We start from the raw sequence: 20,285 nt of genomic DNA, 5'->3' as shown, positions 1-20,285 counted from the left end.
GCCACAGAAGCAGACACTGATCTGGTAGAATGCATCTGGACAGGGCCAGGTAGAGGCAAACCTTTGGAACGATAACTGTCTTTTGGCTTTTTCCTGTTAGGGATCTCCACAGCAGAACTCTGGTCGGCTAATGATTGGCAGTGAATTTTTATGGTGTAGAGTTGCCAGCCCGGTGCCCAACCTTCAAGGAAGGCACACCCACTCATGCACGCACCTACCTGCATGTCTTTTTTTAAAGTGAATTTGACTGCAGGGAGGACATGCAGACTCCGCACAGAAGGCACGCCAGCAGAGAATCGAGCCAGAGAGCTAACTGCTGCACCAACGCGGCCCTCCTTTGGAACTATAAGCCGTAGAAATGCAGCGGGAAATCCAATGAGCAAGAGTGACCTTAGAAATAAGCTTTTACAAACGTGGACTAGAAAAGGATACAAAAAGTTGATCCAATTGTCGAAAACTTTTCCTTCTATCCAAATAAAATTGCAGCTGTCTGTGGACATCAAGTAAATGCAATTTGCATTCCTTTTTGCTCTGATAATTCGGGAAGAAAACTGGTAAATAATTCACCTGGTTAATATTAGCTTTGGAAGCTCCTTTGGTAAGAAAGATGGGTTGGTACTAACAGTCACCCTGTCCTTATGGAAGAGAAGACAGGGAGGTTTAATAGATAACCCCTATATCTCAGAAACCCTCTTGGCCGAAGTAATAGCCACCAAGGAGGCAATCTTCCACGCTAAGAACTGTAAATTGATAGTGGCAGCTGGTTCAAAAGGTGGATAAACTAGGGCCTGTAAAACTAAAGTCAGATCCCAAGGAGGCGTGGGGTCCTTGATAGGTGGCATAAGAAGGAAATGTACCCTTTAAAAGGCCTCGTACAGCTTGGAAAGAGAAAAAGAGGCCGAATTCTCCCCAACATGGAAATTTGAGATTACTGCCAATTGAACTTAAATCGCAGAAAAACTAGTGCCATTGTGAAAAATATGGGATAAAACATCTAAAATAGCAGGAACAGGAGCTGTAAAAGGATCCAGTTTGTGCTGAGACGCCCACACAGAGAAACATTTTCACTTACTGGAATAAATCTTCCTAGAAGAAGCCTTGTCAGCCATAACCAAGATCTTTTTGACTGATGCAGAGCCCAGGAGTCCTGGCCATCCAGGGAACTGAAGCAGCCACGCAGTGAGCTTCAGGCTAAGTCTTGTTGTGGAACCTCAGAGGTGTGCGAGAAGATCTGGAACCAGATCCAGAGTCCAGATGAGACCAAACAGCGTGCTTTCTGAAGAAACTTGGGGATCAAAGGAAGAGGAGGATAAGCATAAAGTAGGCTGGAGGGCCAAGCATGGACCAGATTGCCTGTGGGTGACTCCCCCGGAGGGGGTTATCAGAGCAAAAAACTCACTGCACTTCGCGGTGGAAGGAGAGGCGAAGAGATCCCAGCAAGGAAGACTTCATTTTCAAAAGATCATGTCAGCTACTGAAGGATTCAGAGACCACTAGTAAGGCATCAGAATGGTTCTGCTGAGCCTATCTGCTAGAATGTTGGACATCCCCAGAATGTGCATTGCCACCAGAAACCGGTTACAAGATATCGCCCACTCCCACAAGCTCATGGTCTCGTGGCAAAGGGGATAAGATCTGGTCCTCCCCTGTTTGTTGATGTCAGAAGCACCGCCCTCATCTCCAGGACACTGATATGCAGATTGGTCTCTAAGGCAGACCACATGCCTGGGAACATCTGTCCCATGCAATCTCCCCCCTCCAATTCAGCAGGGAGGCGTCTGTGATCAAGGGGGAAGGAAGAACAAATGGGTGGCCCAGAAGAAGGTCCGGGGACTAAAGCCACCACTGAAGAAATTCCCATCAAACCCAGGATAGCCGGACCAGGAATGATAAAGGGAGTTCAAGAAGGGACCACTGTACAGCTAAGGTTCATTGAGGAATCCTCATGTGTAGGCGTGCGTTTGGTAGAAGGGTTATTGTGGCCACCATGGACCCCAACGCCCAGAGAACCATACCTTCTGGGGGGAAAGGAGTCTGTAGAAGAGACTTCACATGCTGTTGTTGTGAAAGTAACCTATTTGGAGGTAGAAACACCCTGCCATTTATCATATCCATCTGAGCACCTATAAAGTCCAACATCTGAACAGGTTTGATTTGGCTAGGTTGATCGTAACACCCAGGGAAGATGCTAAGAGAAGGAGGTAATCCCTGGCTTGAATCAGTTGATAACACAAAAAACAGGCAAAAAAAAAAAAAAAAAAAAAAAATCAGTTGATTCAATTCAAATTGAATCAGTTGATGCCTGGGGGGGCGTGGAGAGGAGCCAACTGTCCAGATAGAGAAAGACCTGAAAACCCTGCAGCTGCAGGAGAGCCACCACTACCACCATCACTTGGGTAAACACCCAGGGGGGCAGTTGTGAATCCAAAGCGGAACACTGAATTTAAAGTGATTGGCTCCCGGCTGAAAGCAAAGGAACTGTCTGTAGCGTCTAATCATTTTCACGTGATAGTACGCATCCTGAAGGTCCACCGAGCACAACCAGTCGTCGTTCTGCAGAAAGGGTAGAATGGATTGTAGGGTGACCATCTGAAACTTCTTTCTGGCAATGGACAGGCTCAGGGTTGTAAGATCCAGAATTGGTCTGAAGTCACCCACTTTCTTTGGCATCAAAAAAGAGCCTGGAATAAATGCCTAATCCAGACTGGTCTGGGGGGACTGGGCTGGATGACTCATTTTTCGAGCAGCCTGGCAATTTCTCTGGCTGCTGCCTCCCGTTGGTGAGGCAGAATGTCTGGGAGGTTTCTCTTCAGAGAGGGAGGATGAAGAAATGGGATGGAATAACCTCTGGATATTACTTGGAGCACCCAATGATCATTCGTGATGGACTCCTAAGGCTGTTGGGTGCAGAGAGAGGAGCCCCCCTGACTGCCTCCAGAGTAGAGCAGTCTGAAAGGGTTTATCCAAGAAAGAATCTTGAGACCCTTGGTTCCTCGGACCCCCCTCTCTCACACGGGCGGTGTTTTCATTTCCCCCTCTGCCCTTGAGGAAAATTGACCCTGAACGTCTTGGGAAGAGCCCTGAGACTTTTGAAACCACAACTTCTTGACCCCACGCTCATTACTAGAAAAGGAATGTTGTTGAGTAGAAAAGGGGATCACGACAGCAGACAAAGGTCTTCTAGTCTTTCTCGCACTGGGTAAGGGTGTCACGAACAGTAGGACCAAACAAAATGGACCCATCAAAGGGGGGGGGGGCATTCGTGAACAATGCCTTAAAGGGTGGCAAAAAAGCACAAAGCTGGAGCCAAGCGGGCCGCCTAATGGCAATGCCTGTCCTGGCCACCCTAGAGGCACCCTCAATCATATGAGAAAGAAGCCTCATGGACGTGTTCGATATGGCAGTTAGGGTCGCCAGTTGGGAAGAGAAAACCTTCTCCTCAGCAGACATGGACCCTAGGGCAGATGTACAGATTTCCTCAGCCAAGTCCCTCTGCAGTCTGGTGACATAAAGCAACTAGTTCAGCGCATGCAGAGCAAAGGTGGCTGAAGCATACACTCTCTTCCCAAAGTGGTCCACCCAAGATGCAGAAGGTCCTGTGCCAAATGCCTCCAGGAATACAGACTAGTCAGGGTTGGGTTTAAGGGAAGACTACCCACCTCTCTGATGCAGAATCCATGACATTTCCAAACTATACATAGTCAGGGGGTGATCGGGGGAAATCCTCCCCTCCATCCATATATTCAGTGAGATATTCCTGGGGGGATCTAAGTGCCTCCTCTTGCACATATGCTTCCGAGGCACTTCCTCAGGGGGAAGCTCTGGGGAAGATTCCGAAGCTTCAAGGGGTTCCTGAAGAGGAATGCCCTGGGGCGGTCTAACAACAGGCTGTCCCTGAGGGGGCAGGACAGATGACTCCGACCCAGAAACAGAAGGAGCCAGGCTGGCCTCTGATGAGGAAAGTGTTAAGGCCCTCAAAGGAGCTGAGAGGACCCTCTCCACCACTTCGAAGGCTGAAGGCGAGCAGACCATAGAAGGCAGGGCAGCCGAGCCGTAATTGTAGGCGTCACAGCCTCCTGTACTGTCACCTCAGGCACTGAAGGGGGGGGGGTCAGGGCTGAGCTTCCCAGTGCCAAAGCCCTGAGGGGAAAGAACAGCTCAGAAAGCCTCGTAGCCGAAGCTATGGCTCCGAAGACATCAGACCCAAATCGCTCAAGGTAACTGTCGGTGTTGAGGTACAAGAGTCCAATGGTGCCAACACCTCAACACTAGGAAACTTCGGACCCAAAGACTCCAAAACCGAAAGTTGGATTGGAGGAGAAATCTGTAAGAAGCCAGATTGTGTGCTCACAGCTCCAAAGGGGGACAGAGCAGGCAAGACCCCAAGCTGAATCTGGGCCCAAGGAAACTATCATCCTGTCCACCTCAGCTTCAGACTCTGAGTGGACCGGACAGATTGAGCTACCGACCCTGGCCTGGAATGGTGCCGAGGAGAGGCAGAAGACTTGACTAGGGGAGAAACAGGATGAATAGAGCCGAGGAGAACCTGGAACAATGCGGACCTAGACATGGCAGGAGGCTTGGCAGAGTAAGACCGGTCAGAAGACCACTACCTATGCTGATCCTGCTTCCTTGTGTCTGGCCTGGTCCCCCTCCCCAAAATCTCCTCAAACCCCCTTATAGACCAGTAGTATCTGGCAGAGGCTGGGTTACTGAGTTCCTCTCCATATGGGTGGAGAAGAAACTTAAAGTAATGTTATCTCATGCACCAGCAGTGATAAATGACACTTCCTGTTTCTTATGATCGCTGAGTGATTATTATGAATCTACAACTGGTTATGTAAGTTACACATTTGTGACTTTAGATGTAAATAATTTATTTACTGTGATTCCAAATTTCTATGGTATCACAGCTGTTAAAGATTTTATTTTAACTCATGCAACATTTGATGAAAAGAAAGTTACACAGATATGTGCTTTTCTTGAATTGATACTGGGCAATAATTTACTCATGTTTTATGACCAATATTATTGGCACAGATGGTATAGCCATGGGTACACCTGTGCCAACACCTATGCCAACTTAGTGTTGGCACAGTGGGAGGCTACCCATGTTCTATCTAGTACTTGTCCATGGAAGGCAAGTTTGAAGACATACCATCATTTTGTGGATGATGCATTTACTTTGTGGAATGGTTACTGACCTTTGTTAGATATCTGGAAAACACAACAGCTTTTTACGTTTTACTGTTAGTTATGCTGCTGAAGCCATAGATTTTTTTAGATGTGAAAATTTATAAAGACTTGACTGGCAAATTACAAATCAGAGTGTTCAGGAAAAGTTGTTGGAGAAACAACATGTTAATGTATGACGGTATGCACCCAAGGCACATTTTTGATAATGTGATGAGTAGGTAGGAGTTAAGAGTCTCTAGACTGTATACTGAAGATAGTATATATGAAAGTGAGCAAGACAACATGCAGCATATGTTTGCTAGTCATGGCTATCCAACACAAAGTTGAGAATAGCTAGGACAAAATGTTGGAGAAGGAATAGAGGCAAGCCATGGTCTAAAGGTAACATGGGTACTTCTGGCAAAGGGACTAATGGTAATGAACAGAAATTGAATAATAACGCGTTTGTGAGAATAAACTTGCATTATAATAATGATATTGATGCCATTTCTCATGTGATAAAAAAAGGACTGGAAGAGTTTACATACTGATAAGCTGAAAACACTAGTAGGTCCCCACTCCAGACTTGTTTATACTAACAGCCAAAATCTGAAGCAGATTTTATGCAAGAACATACTCCCCAACAAGTCCATAACACATAGGAAGAAGTTGGGAACTTTTAAATGTAGGACATGCAAGGCATGTCAATATGTTAAAGAAAATAACATCTTTGTACACCCTGTGTCAGCTAGGAAGTATATACCTAGACTATGTGCTGACCGCAGAACTACAAATGTGGTGTTACTTAGCTGAGTGCACATCATGCCAAGCATTCTATGTTGGGAAGACTAACAGAATGTTAAAACAACGCATACTGCAACATATGAGTGACAGCAGATTATGTTTGAGAAGTAATGGTCTATATCAACACATTGAAACAAATAGAGCATAGATTTCAGTTTACGGTGTTATATATTCAATGAGTGATTATGGGGAGAGGGTGACGTACATAGTGATGAATTAGCTGAGTTAAGATTGATAGCTGAACTGCAAGCTAACCATACACCTGGATTAAATGCTTGTATGCCTTTAAAACCCTTACTGAAGGGGCATAGGTTCTGCTATTGATTTTAATTGGTTGCTATTTACTTAAATATGGTTGATTTTAACTTTTTTTAGATCTGATGAAGATTAATGCTCAAAAGCGCTTATCTGTGTGTTAAATAAAGTTTTAACCGGTTGTGGTGGCTCCAGTGGGTTTTCTTTTCATCTTTTATGGTATATTTTACCACTGTGGACTTTTACTTCTTCCTTGGCTGCCTTGGATTTTTATTACCTCTCTAAGAAAGGCATAGATGTCTAGTTACATGTTTCTGTTACATCACCAACAAATATATCTTTCAATAGTAGTCGAATAAAGCATTTTTGTAGGCATGTGCCATACAGTTTGCTAACCCACAATGTAAAAAATGGTTACCCTCTTCTCAGATAAAGAACAAATTATAAATATACTTACAAATACCAGCTGCAAGAGTTTAAATGTGACTACATGAATTCTACTTTAACAAAATGATGCAAATACAGAGAAAAATATGTGTCAGCTGGCACACAAGAAAAAGTAAAAGAAAAGGCAAAAAAAAAAAAACATATTGAATACATACAGAAAAAAAAATCAATAAATCTATTTTCCCTGACTAGCTTGCTACAATAATAGTGTTTTTAAAATAAATAGCTAGTACACATAGATAGTTCCACACAAGGCAAGACAAAACCATCAACAACTATCACTTTTTTTCAACTGCTATCGCATGCAATTATATAGTATTTCCATTTCCTGGTTCAAGTGTTCATGACATCATTGTGTTACTAGGGCAACATTTCATAAACCAGTTCTTTCATCCAGCACGAGTCATCAAGGTTTGCAAAAACACACTAATATCCGTTTTTCCTTGAACGGACTCCCAGCTGTGTCTTAAAGTTATTTTAATAATTACATTCCACTGTTGATAAATCCTTGTTTGTCATATTAGCAGAAGATGCCATAAGGTCAAGATTCTACAGGATAAACACATTTGACATAATGACAAAGTGCCCCCATTTTACCATCTGAAAAAATATTGCAGATAAACACAAAGAGGAAAAAAAACCACAACAGACTGTAGCGTTCAGCCTGGCATTCTCATAGTGGGTTCATTTAACTGGCATAAATCTGGTTTTACAGGCTCCATTAAGTCTCTCTGAAACAAATGAGCATGGATCAGAAAAGATTACTAAAGAATGCTCATATTCCACAAGTTCAAGTACACTCACATAACATAGTCTAGCAAATTGCACTATAAGCAAACATGAAAAATAAAAAAGATCTTTGCAGGGGAACAAGTTCAACACCTCATGGTTTTGTTATTCCGGGCACTTTTTTTCTCCAAGAGTCTTGGAAATCAGTCCCCTACATATGAGTAGCACCATTATTTTACCCATATATGAGCACGGCTATGAAGAAAATAACTATTATAAATTGACAAGTGCAATATGAATGTAGGTGAACCAAACTATGGCAGGTAAGCCAGTGTCACCAACAGGATAGAAAGACTGCCTAGAGAACAAGAACTTCCCCCTAAAGAATTGAAGAAAGCATAGTGAGAAAGTGCCATAACTCAACATTTTCATTTTTTATTTTTTGGGGTAAGGGTGGGGAAGAAAGATAACAGGAAAGATGTCAGAACAAGCCAATACTATAGTAGTGATCCTCATATTCCAGCAAATACTGTAAGCTACAAGCTGATGGTGCAACGATCATTTCTGCAGTACAGTCCACACCACTTGAAAACGGTATTAAAGCTGTATATACCCTGAATACTGAAAGTGAGAGAGAGAGAGAAAAAAAAGCCCTCTTGCAAGACTGAAGTGACAAAACTTGCAGTGCTCCTGTAATTAAGATCTAGTTAACAATGTTAAAACAACAGGCTGATCAAACTCCAGCAAGATTTGTTTTAAAGGTGCTCTCAACTAAGACATTCATGAAGAAGGCATCTGGGGTAATTGCTGTCTACTGCACACTGTGTAATATTTCTGTATGTAATAATAGTTTTTTTTAATTGTCCTTGCCCAGGTCATGGCTGAAAAGGGTCTTTGGACCAGTTAAAACAGCAAAAACCACCAGCAGACAAACATCTTAAGTTTTAAGGCAAATGTGACAGGAAATAATTGGAAAGTGTGGTATACCTCTCCTGTTTTAATTTCTCCAAATCTTTTGGGTTTCTAATACCATGACGGGAATGGACCCCATTCCTAAGTCAAAGTACGATTAAAGTTCATGAAATTAGTATTGTTTCACTCTTTGATGTTAGCCAAAAGTGATCTTCTCAGCACCCGCAATGTGTCCTGTAATGACTCCTTCTGCAACTCGTACGGTGTTACATGAATTGTTAACATATCTAAATAAGATTGTAAATTTTTTTTTATGAGTCCAGTTGCTCCTACTATTGGAACTGTCTGGGTATCTTTCTTCCACATGGCTCTCGTTTCTGCTTGCAGATCGAGGTATTTTAAGACTTTGTGTCTCTCTCTGTGTGCAAGACACTGTAGTCACTAGGTGTGGAGATTTCAATGATCAGTGCTACTTTTGTCTTCTTTTCTTGGATAACTACATCCGGTTTTCTAGCATCTATCTTTTGAACTTTTGGTATTCGGTGATCTCATGTGATGTAAACGTCAATTTTCTATGATTCTCTGTGGCTCATGTTTCCAGTGCTTTTCAGCCACTTTGATAAATCTCCAGTGTAACAATCTCGCCACATTATTATGCCTTTCAGTATACAGTCCCTCTGCCATAAGAGTCTCGCAACCAGCAATAAGGTGTGTGATTGTTTCCTCTCACTTTATGGGAAATGTTCTGATAATACAGGTGAATTTAGGCCAGAAGAGAAAAAAAGAAGGAGATTCCTAAAAGGCAGCCTGAAAAGCTGCTTCTAGTAAGCAACATCTAACAGTAGAAAGGATTAGCATGAAGGCAATTTTGAAGACCAGCATTGAGAAGACAATCATGTCATTACTGGCATGCTGAAAGAATATGCTATAGTTCTTTCATATCACACATATTTCTTTAAGTTAGGCAAGTATGATATTGTATCACATGGGTCTGAATAAATAACTAAAATGGCGAGACGTGCTGTGTGCAGCTCTCTAATACATATGTGCTGGCAAAGAGAAAAACTATAAATTATAATACAACTGTAGTATGTTTTGAAGAGAAACTTGTCAATACACTCTAGCTGCAGCTGCCTTACTACCACTATGAGATAACACCTGCAAGGAAAGCTCACATACCTTGTCTGTACTGTGCACTCACTGTAGCAAGATCTGCCTGATGGCTAATACTCTGGTACAACTGCAGGGAGTCTCTCTGCATCTTCTCTCTCTCCATTTTGTTGGGAACTTGTCGAGATCTCTGAAGCAGCTCATTAGCCTGGATTGAAAAGTAAATTACAGGATCATCAAGTATATGAACACATTTTACAAATAAATGAAACACTGCTAGAAAACACCATGCAAGAGCATTACAGCATTACTTCCTCCTAACACCTTACTCTGAAATTGTGTGCTGAAGACTATTTGGGGGTGAGGAGCACAACATACATGTAATCTCAAAACTGTTTAGTCTGTAATGAAATCTTCTGCAGTGTGCAACTGCTTTGAATTCCACTCCTACAACCCCTGATCTGGTTATTTTCTTCTCTTCCATTTCAGCTCTCAGGAGAACATGCACCTGCAGTCAAGCACATACTATATCATGCACCTACCTAGAAAGGTGTGCTCAAGCTTCTGTGCATGCCCAATCCCAATCTAACAAAAATAATAACATACAGAAGGGAAAAAAAAAGGAAATCCACTGGCAAACCCCGAAAGACAAATAAGAAGGGTAATATATTAAGTCTTCAGTCAGAAGATACAAAGATCAGTAGATATGATGAATATACATTGCATATACCAGAAAACCTGATACTTGGAAGTCTTCTGCAGTAAGCAAAATGCTGGGAAGCACTATAAGTTGCACCATTAAGTTTACTGGGAGGCTGAAGCCACAAAAACGTTCAAAAAGTCAGAAGACAGCCTTCTGTACTAAAGAATGACCAATTCTGGAATCACTGTTCAAGTGATAATGTTTGCTGAAAGTATGAAACGAATAACAGGTGTCTTTGGCATGCATGTCTGCAAGGAGAAAATTCTTGTACTAGCAGACACACTGGTTGTGGCGTAGCCTTTGATAAGTAGCTTTTGCCACTTAAATGGGTGGCAATCACACTCTGGGATGTACTTCTTTGTAGCTTCTCATAAGCCATCAAAACAGACAAGAAGTTCAATCCCCAACTAGTTGAGATGGAGCTGGTGACATGCAGACTGAAAGGTCATTTCACAGATGGATGTACGAGCAGGATAGTGTAACAGATGCCCACCAGCCAGATCATATACCCTCTCTCTGTGCACCAGCTCTGGTTTGAGGTCATGTAATGGACCTTCTTGCAGATCACTGTGCTTGGCACTCCCATCCTACAAGATGGAAGGCAGGACTGAAGCTTTTTCTCTGCCTCTATGGGTGGCCGGATTAAAACTCTGGCATGTAGTTACAGTGATGCTGGACTTCATGCTCTGAAAAGGAGCGAGGCAGCGCTGGTGTAGGTCTTTGGTATCATGTGTCTGGGTTTTATCCAAAATGTGTGGAAAGAAAAATGGTTACTGATGGTTACATGCTTGTGATAAAAAATATGATGGATTTTGGTGGTACTTACTTATTGTACTTTAAATGGTACTATGAATATTTAATGAAAGTGCCAAATATAGGGTGGCACTGGTTCCCCTTCACTCTGATTGGGATGCTGACAGCAGAAGGAGGGAAGAGCTATGACCGAGCACGAATGTGAAACAGGCTGGAATGCAAACAGAGCATCAGCAATGATGTATGTAAGGGTGGAATCAACACTAACGGAACTTTAAACAATACTACTAGACGGAATACTGGATGAAGAACATACAGTAAAATGCTGGGAAAGAAGAGTAACTACAAAGAAGGAGTGGGACTACAACTGCACTTGTGTTACTGATACACGCAACTCCTTATGAGTTGCAGGAAGAGTAATTATCGGGCACACTGCGGGTGCTACGAAGAGCACTTCTGGCCATCACCAAAGATAGAAACAATACTAATTTTGTGAACTTTAATAGTCTTAGGAATGGGGTCCATTCCCATCATAGCATTAGAAACCAAAAAAACTTGGCAAAATTAAAAAGAGGAGTGTTTTAGGAGGTCATGTTACAGAAGTAAAAGCATTTTTCTCTACTTAGGACATTTCTGCCTATTGACCATCACGCCTCTCCTTAATCAGATAATGTCAAATCATTCCTACACTCTAGAAGTTTCACCTGGAGGCACAGTAAGAGCTGTCTTGGGGGGAGGGCACTATACAGGTAGTCCCAACAGTGACTTATGTTCTTTCTGGCACTCCTGTTGTGAGAGCATTAGGCTAGCCTAACCTCAGCTCCATGGGTGGGAGATGAGAACTGGATTAATGTTGTGATCCACAATCCCCTCCTCTTGCAAATGTGTGATGCACACACAGTGTGAGGGTTATCACCCATCAGTGGCTTGATGTGCCTAATGCCTACCTGCAAGCCACTCCCTACATCATTGCTCCCTCTCTGAACAATGGCAGTGTGTGTGAGCAGCTCCACCACTCTTCCTTTAAGATGGGCTCACCCATCCACCCTGCCAGTGTCATCAAGTACCTGAGCTGCTAGTCTAACTCAGGTCAAATGAACTATAGTCAGGCCTTTACCTCTCCGCACCACTGGAACTGGATAATACAGCAGTCTCAGTTGCTCAACAGGAAGCACACACAGTTTTGGTTCAGAAGGTTGCGGGTTTTACTCCCACACCAGAAGGTTGGATTAATTTCCCAATACAGACAGTGCAGTGCAGGGGAAAGGGGTGCTTTGGATGAGATGTTAGACCTAAGCCCCATCTGCCTAAGTTGGTGGTAGCTCAGGTGGACGTAAAGATTCTGCTGCACTTACTGAAAATAGCAGGGAGAGTCTGCCCTGGTCAAATTCTATCTGGTCAGTGTGAGTACCAGATCAGGCCACCCCTGAAAAGTGGTCATTGGCCTACTGGAATTAACCAGGTCAGCAAACTGTAAATACATAAACAACGGGCAAAGCCTGCCTGCTTGAATGAGGTTATCAGAGTAAAACAGGAATGAAGCATTGAGAATGGTAAGATAATGCCTTATGCCAGAAAAATAAAATTGGACTGTGACAAAGAGGAATTTAAGGAATAAGCAATGCTATTAAGCTGCAAGGTACAGATATTGAAGTACAAGTTATTAAGCTTTTGTCTGACAGGAATACTGAAATATTAGTTTGTTTATTTATTTACGCATTTGTTAACTGGGTAAATTAACTGCCACATGGATCCTTTATAGCCCGCAATAAGTAAATCAAAAATGTAGAGTACAAGCAATAATACAGTATATATTTAACTGACATCAGAACAGTAGCATTCAGCACAGTAAAATATGTACAAAGAAGGGGGCTGGAGGGCCCCAAAACCCCCAATTTCCGGGGGGGAAACCCTTGGCACCAAACATTGGGGGAAAAAAAGGGAAGGGGAAAAAACTTTTAAAAAGGTGCAAAACATTTGGAAAACCAGCTTTTGGAAATGGGGAATAATGCTAAAAGTTCACTGACCCCCGACTGCTCAAAATTTTTAGCCCCTTAAAAAGGGAAATCGCCAGTGGAAAAACCTAACCCGGAACTCCAAAGGAATAACAGGCATACCCCACAAAAATTTGTTTACACAGCCGTTGCCCGGACCAAGAAAAAAATGCGGTCCAAACCCCTTAGTTCTTAATTTCAAACCTTAAACAGGGAAAATCTTTTATTTGGGGGCTTAAAAGGGAATGAGTTTGGAAGTTTCCATAGAAACCAAGGATAAAAATTTTAAAGTCCCTTTTAAAAATTTAAAACCCTTAAAGGGTATTGAAAACCCCTTTAAAGGAAGGCAACAAAAATCTTCCTGTAAATCCACTTAATGGGAGTAAAAGGTGAGATTTCCCAAAAAAATGAGATCCAAAAGATTGGCCCCCGTCTAATTTTTTTAAGGAATTAAAAAAGGTAAAAATGGTAAATATTGGAAAATTTTCTGCAAAGAATTTTTTAATGAAGAAATTTTTAAACCCTAAAATGAGGCCCCTTTTTTGGTTGAAATCAAAAATTTTTGGGCAAAATAAAAATTATTTTACATTTTACTTCACTTCCCCAAAAAACTTCAAATTTTGGAAGTAACTCCAGGGTTTAAACCCAAAAATCATTTAGGAAAAGGGAGTTGCATTAAAAATTCCGGGCAGTGTAATTGAAGGCCGAAGCCCACCTGCCCAGATTTTAAAAAAACAGTTAGCCAATCGGGATAAAACATCTTCTTCCGTTAATATAAAACTTTTAAAAGAAATAAACCCCAAAACAAAACACAAAAAAAAGACACCCCCAAGGGTTTAAATTTTAAAACTTTGGGTAAAATGAAAGCTTAAACTTTTTCTGGAGTTCCCAAAGTCAAAAATAAGGGCAATTTTTACCACATAATTGCCCTTTACATTAAGAATTTGGCCCCAGAAACCTTTTGAAGGATAGTTAAACTAGAGAGTTCCCAAATCTTGTTGCATGGTAAGAATTGTTCCCCTCTTTGGTGTAAATGACAGTTTTTTTGTTTAATCAAACCGCTGGAAAAAACCTTAAACATTAAGAAATTCCCAACTCCCTTAGATAGTTGTTTTAACGGCAGGGCCCTTTACCCATTCCATTAATGAGCCCCAACTTTTGTTAAAGACTTCCTTGAAAACCTCCGGGGAAAAACCCTTTTAGGAAATTTAGGGCCCCACAAAAATTCCTTTTGAATGCAAGGTATTATTTGAATGACAGTGTCCAAATCTTGGCAGTGCTGTGTCCATACATTTTGAGATACCATTGCAGCTTCCTCATATGCAGTTTGGCATTGGGAAGCACCAGAATACAAGATGCCATGAACCCTAAGGCTTGAAGGACTGTCCTTGCAGTCAGCCTGGACTGATGAGACAATTGATGGAAGTAAAGAGAAAGATTCTTTTGTTTGTCCGGGTCAAAAGCCATCTGGGATGCTGTATTCAGTCTCACACCCAGAAAGCACATGTCCTGAGAGGGTACTAGACTGGACTTTATTTCGCTCACAGAATACTCCCAGGCATCTTAGCACTGCTATCACATATTGCAAATGATGAAGAAGTTCGTCCTTTCCTTGGGCCAGAATCAGGCAATCGTCCAAATAAGGATAGATCTGAATTCCTCTTAGCCTGAAGAAAGCTATCACTGGAGCCAGAACCTTGAACACTCTGGGCTTAGTAGATAAGCCAAAGGGCAATGCAGAGAACTGATAATGAGAAGTCCCAGCTCAAAACGCAGATACTTCCTGCAACTTAGCCTGATAGGAACATGAAGGTAAGCCTCCTTGAGATCCAAAGTCACCATCCAGTGATCCTTGCCCAGCAGAGGTAAAAGCTGTTGTAACGTCAACATTTTGAACTTGGGAATGTCCAGATAAGTGTTGAGGATAGATAAATTCAAAATTGGTCTCCACTTGTTCCCTTCTTGGTACTAGGAACAGGCGAGAATAAAATCCTAGGCCCACTTCTGGTAGAGGGACCGGTTATGGCCCCTATTTGGAGCAGCAGAGAAATTTGCTTGCGAGCCTCTAGTCTTTGCTGAGGAGGAACGTCCGGCATGCCTTTGAAAGGAGGCAAGGTATGGAAGTAAAACCTGTAACCTTGGTGTATGATATCCAATACCCATCTGTCCTGGGTAATCAAACTCCAATTTTCTCTGAAGAGTAAAAAAAGGATGGCCGGTGCAAAAAACAAAACTTGTAAATGAAAAGGATGCACCAAAGACTCAGCAGCAAGTGCCACAATTAGGGCTATAAAAATAAGTAATCCAACTCGGAGTATGTTCTAAATGAACAGCAGCAGTTTAATGAAAGTCCAAAATGAACAGCAGCAGTTTAATGAATACGTAGCAACCAATACACCTCACGTTTCGTCAAAAACTTCATCAGATAAACTACACACCCTAAAACAACAATTAAATACTCCAATTTGATTCAAACTAACCAATAAGAAGTTGCCTGTCATGAATATGTAAACAGTAATACAAATGTTAAAATAGTTGATACAACTGTTAAAAACATTTCAATTTATACAACACACAATAAATACATTTGTTTTTATTATTATAAATACATAAGAATTTATTTAAATAGATAATTAAAAAATGTTAAAATAAAATATTGTACTAAAAGAACATTTTATATAATCTAATCTTTCAATGCCCTCTAGTGGAAAAAATAGGTATATATGTATGAATACATGTATAAAAAGTGAAGGACCAAGGTGTTTTATGTAAATAGTTTAAATAAAACATATCAAATAGAAAGTTTGTGAGAACAAATGGACACTAGTAAATGTTTATTCTTTAAAGTTTCGCTGATCTCATTTTTAATATCGGAGCCAAGGTAATCATGTCATTGATACCCGGGAATTTATTTGACTCCTAGCACTATTTGCCAGTAGAGTTCCTGCACGCAACTAACGCTTTCCCAACTGCCTCCCCGAGGGTCAAGTGGTACAACTTCTAAAACAAAAAAGTTAAAATAAGCACCATCACAGACCAAAGTATGCTTGTATAGAGAATTAGTGTCTCGCTTGGTCCTGATGTCGTACAGGTGCTCATAAATTCTTTGTTTCATTTTCTTTCGCCTTACCAACATAAAAGCTTCACATTGACCACATAATGCAATATAAATAATGCCCTTAGTGTTACAGTTAACAAAGGAGTCTAAAATAAGTGTCCTGTTGGCTGCCAAATAGTATGTATCACCAACTTTTAAATTGTTGCAGTAACCAAGTCTACATTTAAAAACACCATGTTTTTTCTTTTTGTTTTCTTCACTTCTCCTTGTATGATTAACATTTTCTAAGATTCCTTTTATGTTCATACCTCTTTTGTAAGTATACTTTATTTCTTTGTCAAATATATGTCCCAAGTCAGATACTTTTGCAAAATTTTCCCATTCCCTTTCTATAATTTTTCTAACCCTACTGGCCTGTCCGTCATAGGTTAGAGTTAGACTCGAATCATATCTCTCCTTAGCAATGGTGTTATTTATAGTTGTAACAGAAATTGCATTATAGTCTTGGCCTAGTATAGGTGCAAATCTGCCCTTTCTTCCTTCAATTACCTCCTGCAATGTCTGGTCAATCAATTCTCTAGGATAACCTCTATCCAAAAACATAGACTTCAAGTTTTCACATTCATTGATAAATAAAATTTCATCTGAAGTCATTCTACAAATTCTCACCATTTGTCCCTTCAAAACACTTTTTCTGAAAAATGGGTAAGAACTTGAAAAGTGTAAGTATGTGTTTGAAAAGGTTTTCTTCCTATACACACTTGACACAAAACATTGACCATTTTTCTCCAAATAAACATCTAAATAATTTATCTTGGTAGTAGTAAAAAACTTGGTAAATTTTAAAAAATTAGTAGTGCTGTTTAAATACTCAACAAACACGCCAAACTCATCAGAGGTACCCTTCCACAAGAAACATAAGTCGTCCAAGAATCTTACATATAATGCCCACTTGTTTTTTAAAATAGATGTCAAACATATTTTTTCTCCCAATATGCCATTATAATGTTGGCGATGTAGGTGCACAATGTGCTCCCATCACACCCCTTGGTTTGCCTGTAGTATTCACCCTCAAAGAATAAGAAGTTATTTTTCAATATTATCTCCATTAGAACTAAAATAGTTCTGAATTCATTATGAGAAATTCCTTTGAGTGGTAATAACATTTCTTCAAACCAGGCCAAACCGTGTCGGGGTATACTGGTGAATAAGTCTGTAACATCTAGTGTGCAAAGCCAGTGGTCTCATCATACAAGTTTGGTTTTATTTTACTAAGAAAATGCCAAGAATCTTTTAAAATGTTTTCGTATTCATCAACTATATGCTTGATTTTAAAGTCTATATACTTGGCAATTGCGCCGTGAACAGATCCATCAGCAGCAACAATAAGTCTAAGGGGAGGGTCTGTATGATTTTTATGCACCTTCGGATTCCAAAACAGTTGGAATCCTGGGCTTTTCCACATACAAATACTTATAAGTTTTTAAATCAATTGAACCTTCAACTAATAAGTCATTTAGGAGAACATTTATTCTTTTGTACTTCACATTAATTTCATTTATGGAAATAGCACTGTACTTTTCCACATCGCTCAATAAATTCAACATCTTTCCTTCATACATGATTCTATCCATGAAAACCACACCCCTCCCTTGTCCGGTTTCAATGACACGAACCCTGTATCATTGCTTAGGGCCACTAAAATGTCATTTTCACATTTTGTAAGATTAGGACTTATATAATTCTTTCTCAAACCTTTTCTCAGTTCTCTTTCTAATGATAATTCAAATTCTTTAATTGGGGGTGTAGGGAGGTTAAAGTTACTTTTATGACAGGTTCATTAATAATGGTCGGAGGGAATTGTTTTCCCTTAAAGAATATTTCCAGGTTTTTCTTCCTAATAAACATTTTGACATCAACAAGCAGTCTAAAAATGTTTGTTTTACTTTGTGGAATAAAACCAAAGCCCTTTGAAAATAAGTCAAAGTGCACTTTGCTGAGTGTAATATGTGAATAATTGAAAATGTTAAAATTATCTAAAGTAAATTTGTTACCTTCACTTGTGATTTGTTTTAAACATCCATGTGATTGTCCCTGCAGGAGGGGTAACCCCCCTTCCCCCTGTAGTTTTTTGGATTGTAGTTTACAGGGTTTTTATACATCAGTCTCTCTGACCTACGTAATGGAGGAAATTCATTGTCCACAAGATTTTCACTATGGGTGTCAACTTCTTCATTATTGTACCTCCATTGCCTCTATCACAATTATTTACCATCTGTTTACCCCAAAACCTAGGTTTGGGGTAATGGGTGTGTGTTTTGTACTGTATATCTCTGTCTATTTTGGAAAGTTTTCTATTTTGAACATCAATACAATGCCTTTCCACATCTTTTAATAAATCTTTATAGTGACCTCTCTGTTCAGAAATAGAAAACATCAAATCATTAACTATAGCCTTGTTAATCTCGTCTATAAGGTTATATAGTTTCTCCATTTCATGTTCGTTGTTTACAATTATAGCACGCATAATAGAGAAGCCACAATCATCAAATATCTGAATTAAGTTTTTATAAAAGTCAGTACCTTCATAAACATTGTTTGGAAATTTTGTAACCCTTAACCCCTTCGGCACAATTTTTAATCCAATACAATGTTTGAGATAAGCATTGTCCAACTCCAGCATTTTATACTTTTTAAGATAAAAGTGTAAGTCATCCAGAGTTTGTTTGTAAGAACCAGTAGCTTTTTTCGAAGTTTTACCATTAGCAAAATCAAATTTAGTGTTCACAATGTCCTCTGAAGAGTGCCAACCTTCCTCCCAAAGGTGCTGCCAGACAAGAAGGATCTGGCAGCTGAAAAGGTAGGTCATTGGGCCTGTTTACGAAAGGACTGGCCCCTGCCCTCACCTGAAGATTGTGCAGGAGAACTCCCTGTTCTAGGCCTGAAGGAGCTCTGAGCTCTGCCCCTACCACGTCTAGATCTACCCCTAGACTGTGACTCATAAGAAGGGTATGTCCACCCCTTAGCAGGCCAATTCCTACTAAACTTCGGAGGCTGGACTTGCAAAAAATCTTTAACAGTCTGCATAGACTTAGCCTTGTCTTCCATTTTCTTCAAGACTGACTCAACCGGTGAACCAAACAACACATCCGACTGTAAAGGAGCATCCAAAATCCTTGTCTTAACATGTTCAGATAAATTCTGATCCCTCAACCAGGCGTGCCTGCGAAGAACTGACCCAGTGGCAGCCACCCTAGACGAGGCCTGTACAGCATCAAAACCACATTGTAAAGAATGCTTACCCACCTGTTCAGAGACATGTACTAAATCTTGTAATTCCTTACACTCAATGCCTTCCACCAGAGCATCTACCTTAGACTTCAGTTGAGAAAGTAGGTAGTTCTGATATTTCAACATGTGAAACTGGCAATTCAAAGCTCTCATAGCCAAGGTGGAAGAAGTATAGACTTTCTTTCCCCATCTATCCAAAGCTCTGGCCTCTTTATCTGGAGGAACCGGATTTTTTACAACAGAGGCCTTGACACCCTTAGGTCCCTGACTAACAGTTTCTGGGTCCGCCCTAGGACTCTTATAAAGATATTTATGAGCCTCAGGCACCCTATAATACCTATCCGGTTTAACAGGAGCAGGAGGCAAAGAATCAGGATTAAGTGAAGCCTCCGCAAACACATCTTCCACAACATCCAGAACAGGAGGTATAGCCAAAGGCCTATGCTGGGGTAAAGCAAAACTCCTAAGCCTTTTTCCTGAATCAGAGAAGTCCTGACCTTCCCACTTAAAATGTTCCCTCATGGAATGAAGAGTCTCTGAAAAGAAAAATCCTCTGGAGGAGAAGCAGAAGGGTTGAATCATCTGCATCAGAATCAGAATAAGGAGAATACTCCTGCAAGTCTTCAGCGAAGACTCTGAAACATCTGAAGGCTGCTCAAAACTCCCCAACTCTGGTTCCACCCTAGGCCTCTTATCTGGAGGGGGCAAAGAACCTCTAATCAAAGTAATTAAATCTTCTGCCATTTTAAGCATGTGCTTCTTGGGCACAGAACCAGAAGAACTAGGAGTAACACCAACAGAAGCTAAACCTGGCCTGCCTCTGGGAGAAGCCTTAGAAACAGAAGGAGAGGGCCTAACCACCCTAGGAAGGGAGGGGAGTACAGTAACCTGAGAAGCCCCTTCAGCCTGACCTGCCTCCTGGGAGGCCACATCCTGCAATAACAAAGTCTCCCCCTGAGACTCCAGAGAAGCCTCCGCGGAACCACCGGTTCCACTGACGCTCTAAGAACCGGGCGTCCGCACGGACGACTCTTCTTGTCTGGGTTTAGCTGCC

At 41.0% G+C, this 20,285-nt stretch overlaps 1 protein-coding gene across 1 annotated transcript in view; it reads right to left on the bottom strand.

Moving 5' to 3' along the window:
• NUP155 (nucleoporin 155) overlaps positions 1–20,285 on the bottom strand; it is a 1,504,248-nt gene that overhangs the window by 428,601 nt on the left and 1,055,362 nt on the right. Inside the window, exon 30 of the mRNA XM_044069916.1 lies at positions 9,502–9,640. Coding sequence (XP_043925851.1) covers positions 9,502–9,640 — 139 coding nt within the window. The remainder of the gene's footprint in view (positions 1–9,501; positions 9,641–20,285) is intronic.

Source organism: Protopterus annectens, chromosome 1.part0 (genome assembly GCF_019279795.1).
Source record: "Protopterus annectens isolate FY-2018-M chromosome 1.part0, PAN1.0, whole genome shotgun sequence".
NCBI classification, from domain to species: Eukaryota; Metazoa; Chordata; order Ceratodontiformes; family Protopteridae; genus Protopterus; species Protopterus annectens.
Note: the sequence above shows the minus strand (reverse complement) of the source record. Positions and strands in the feature narration are given on the sequence as shown.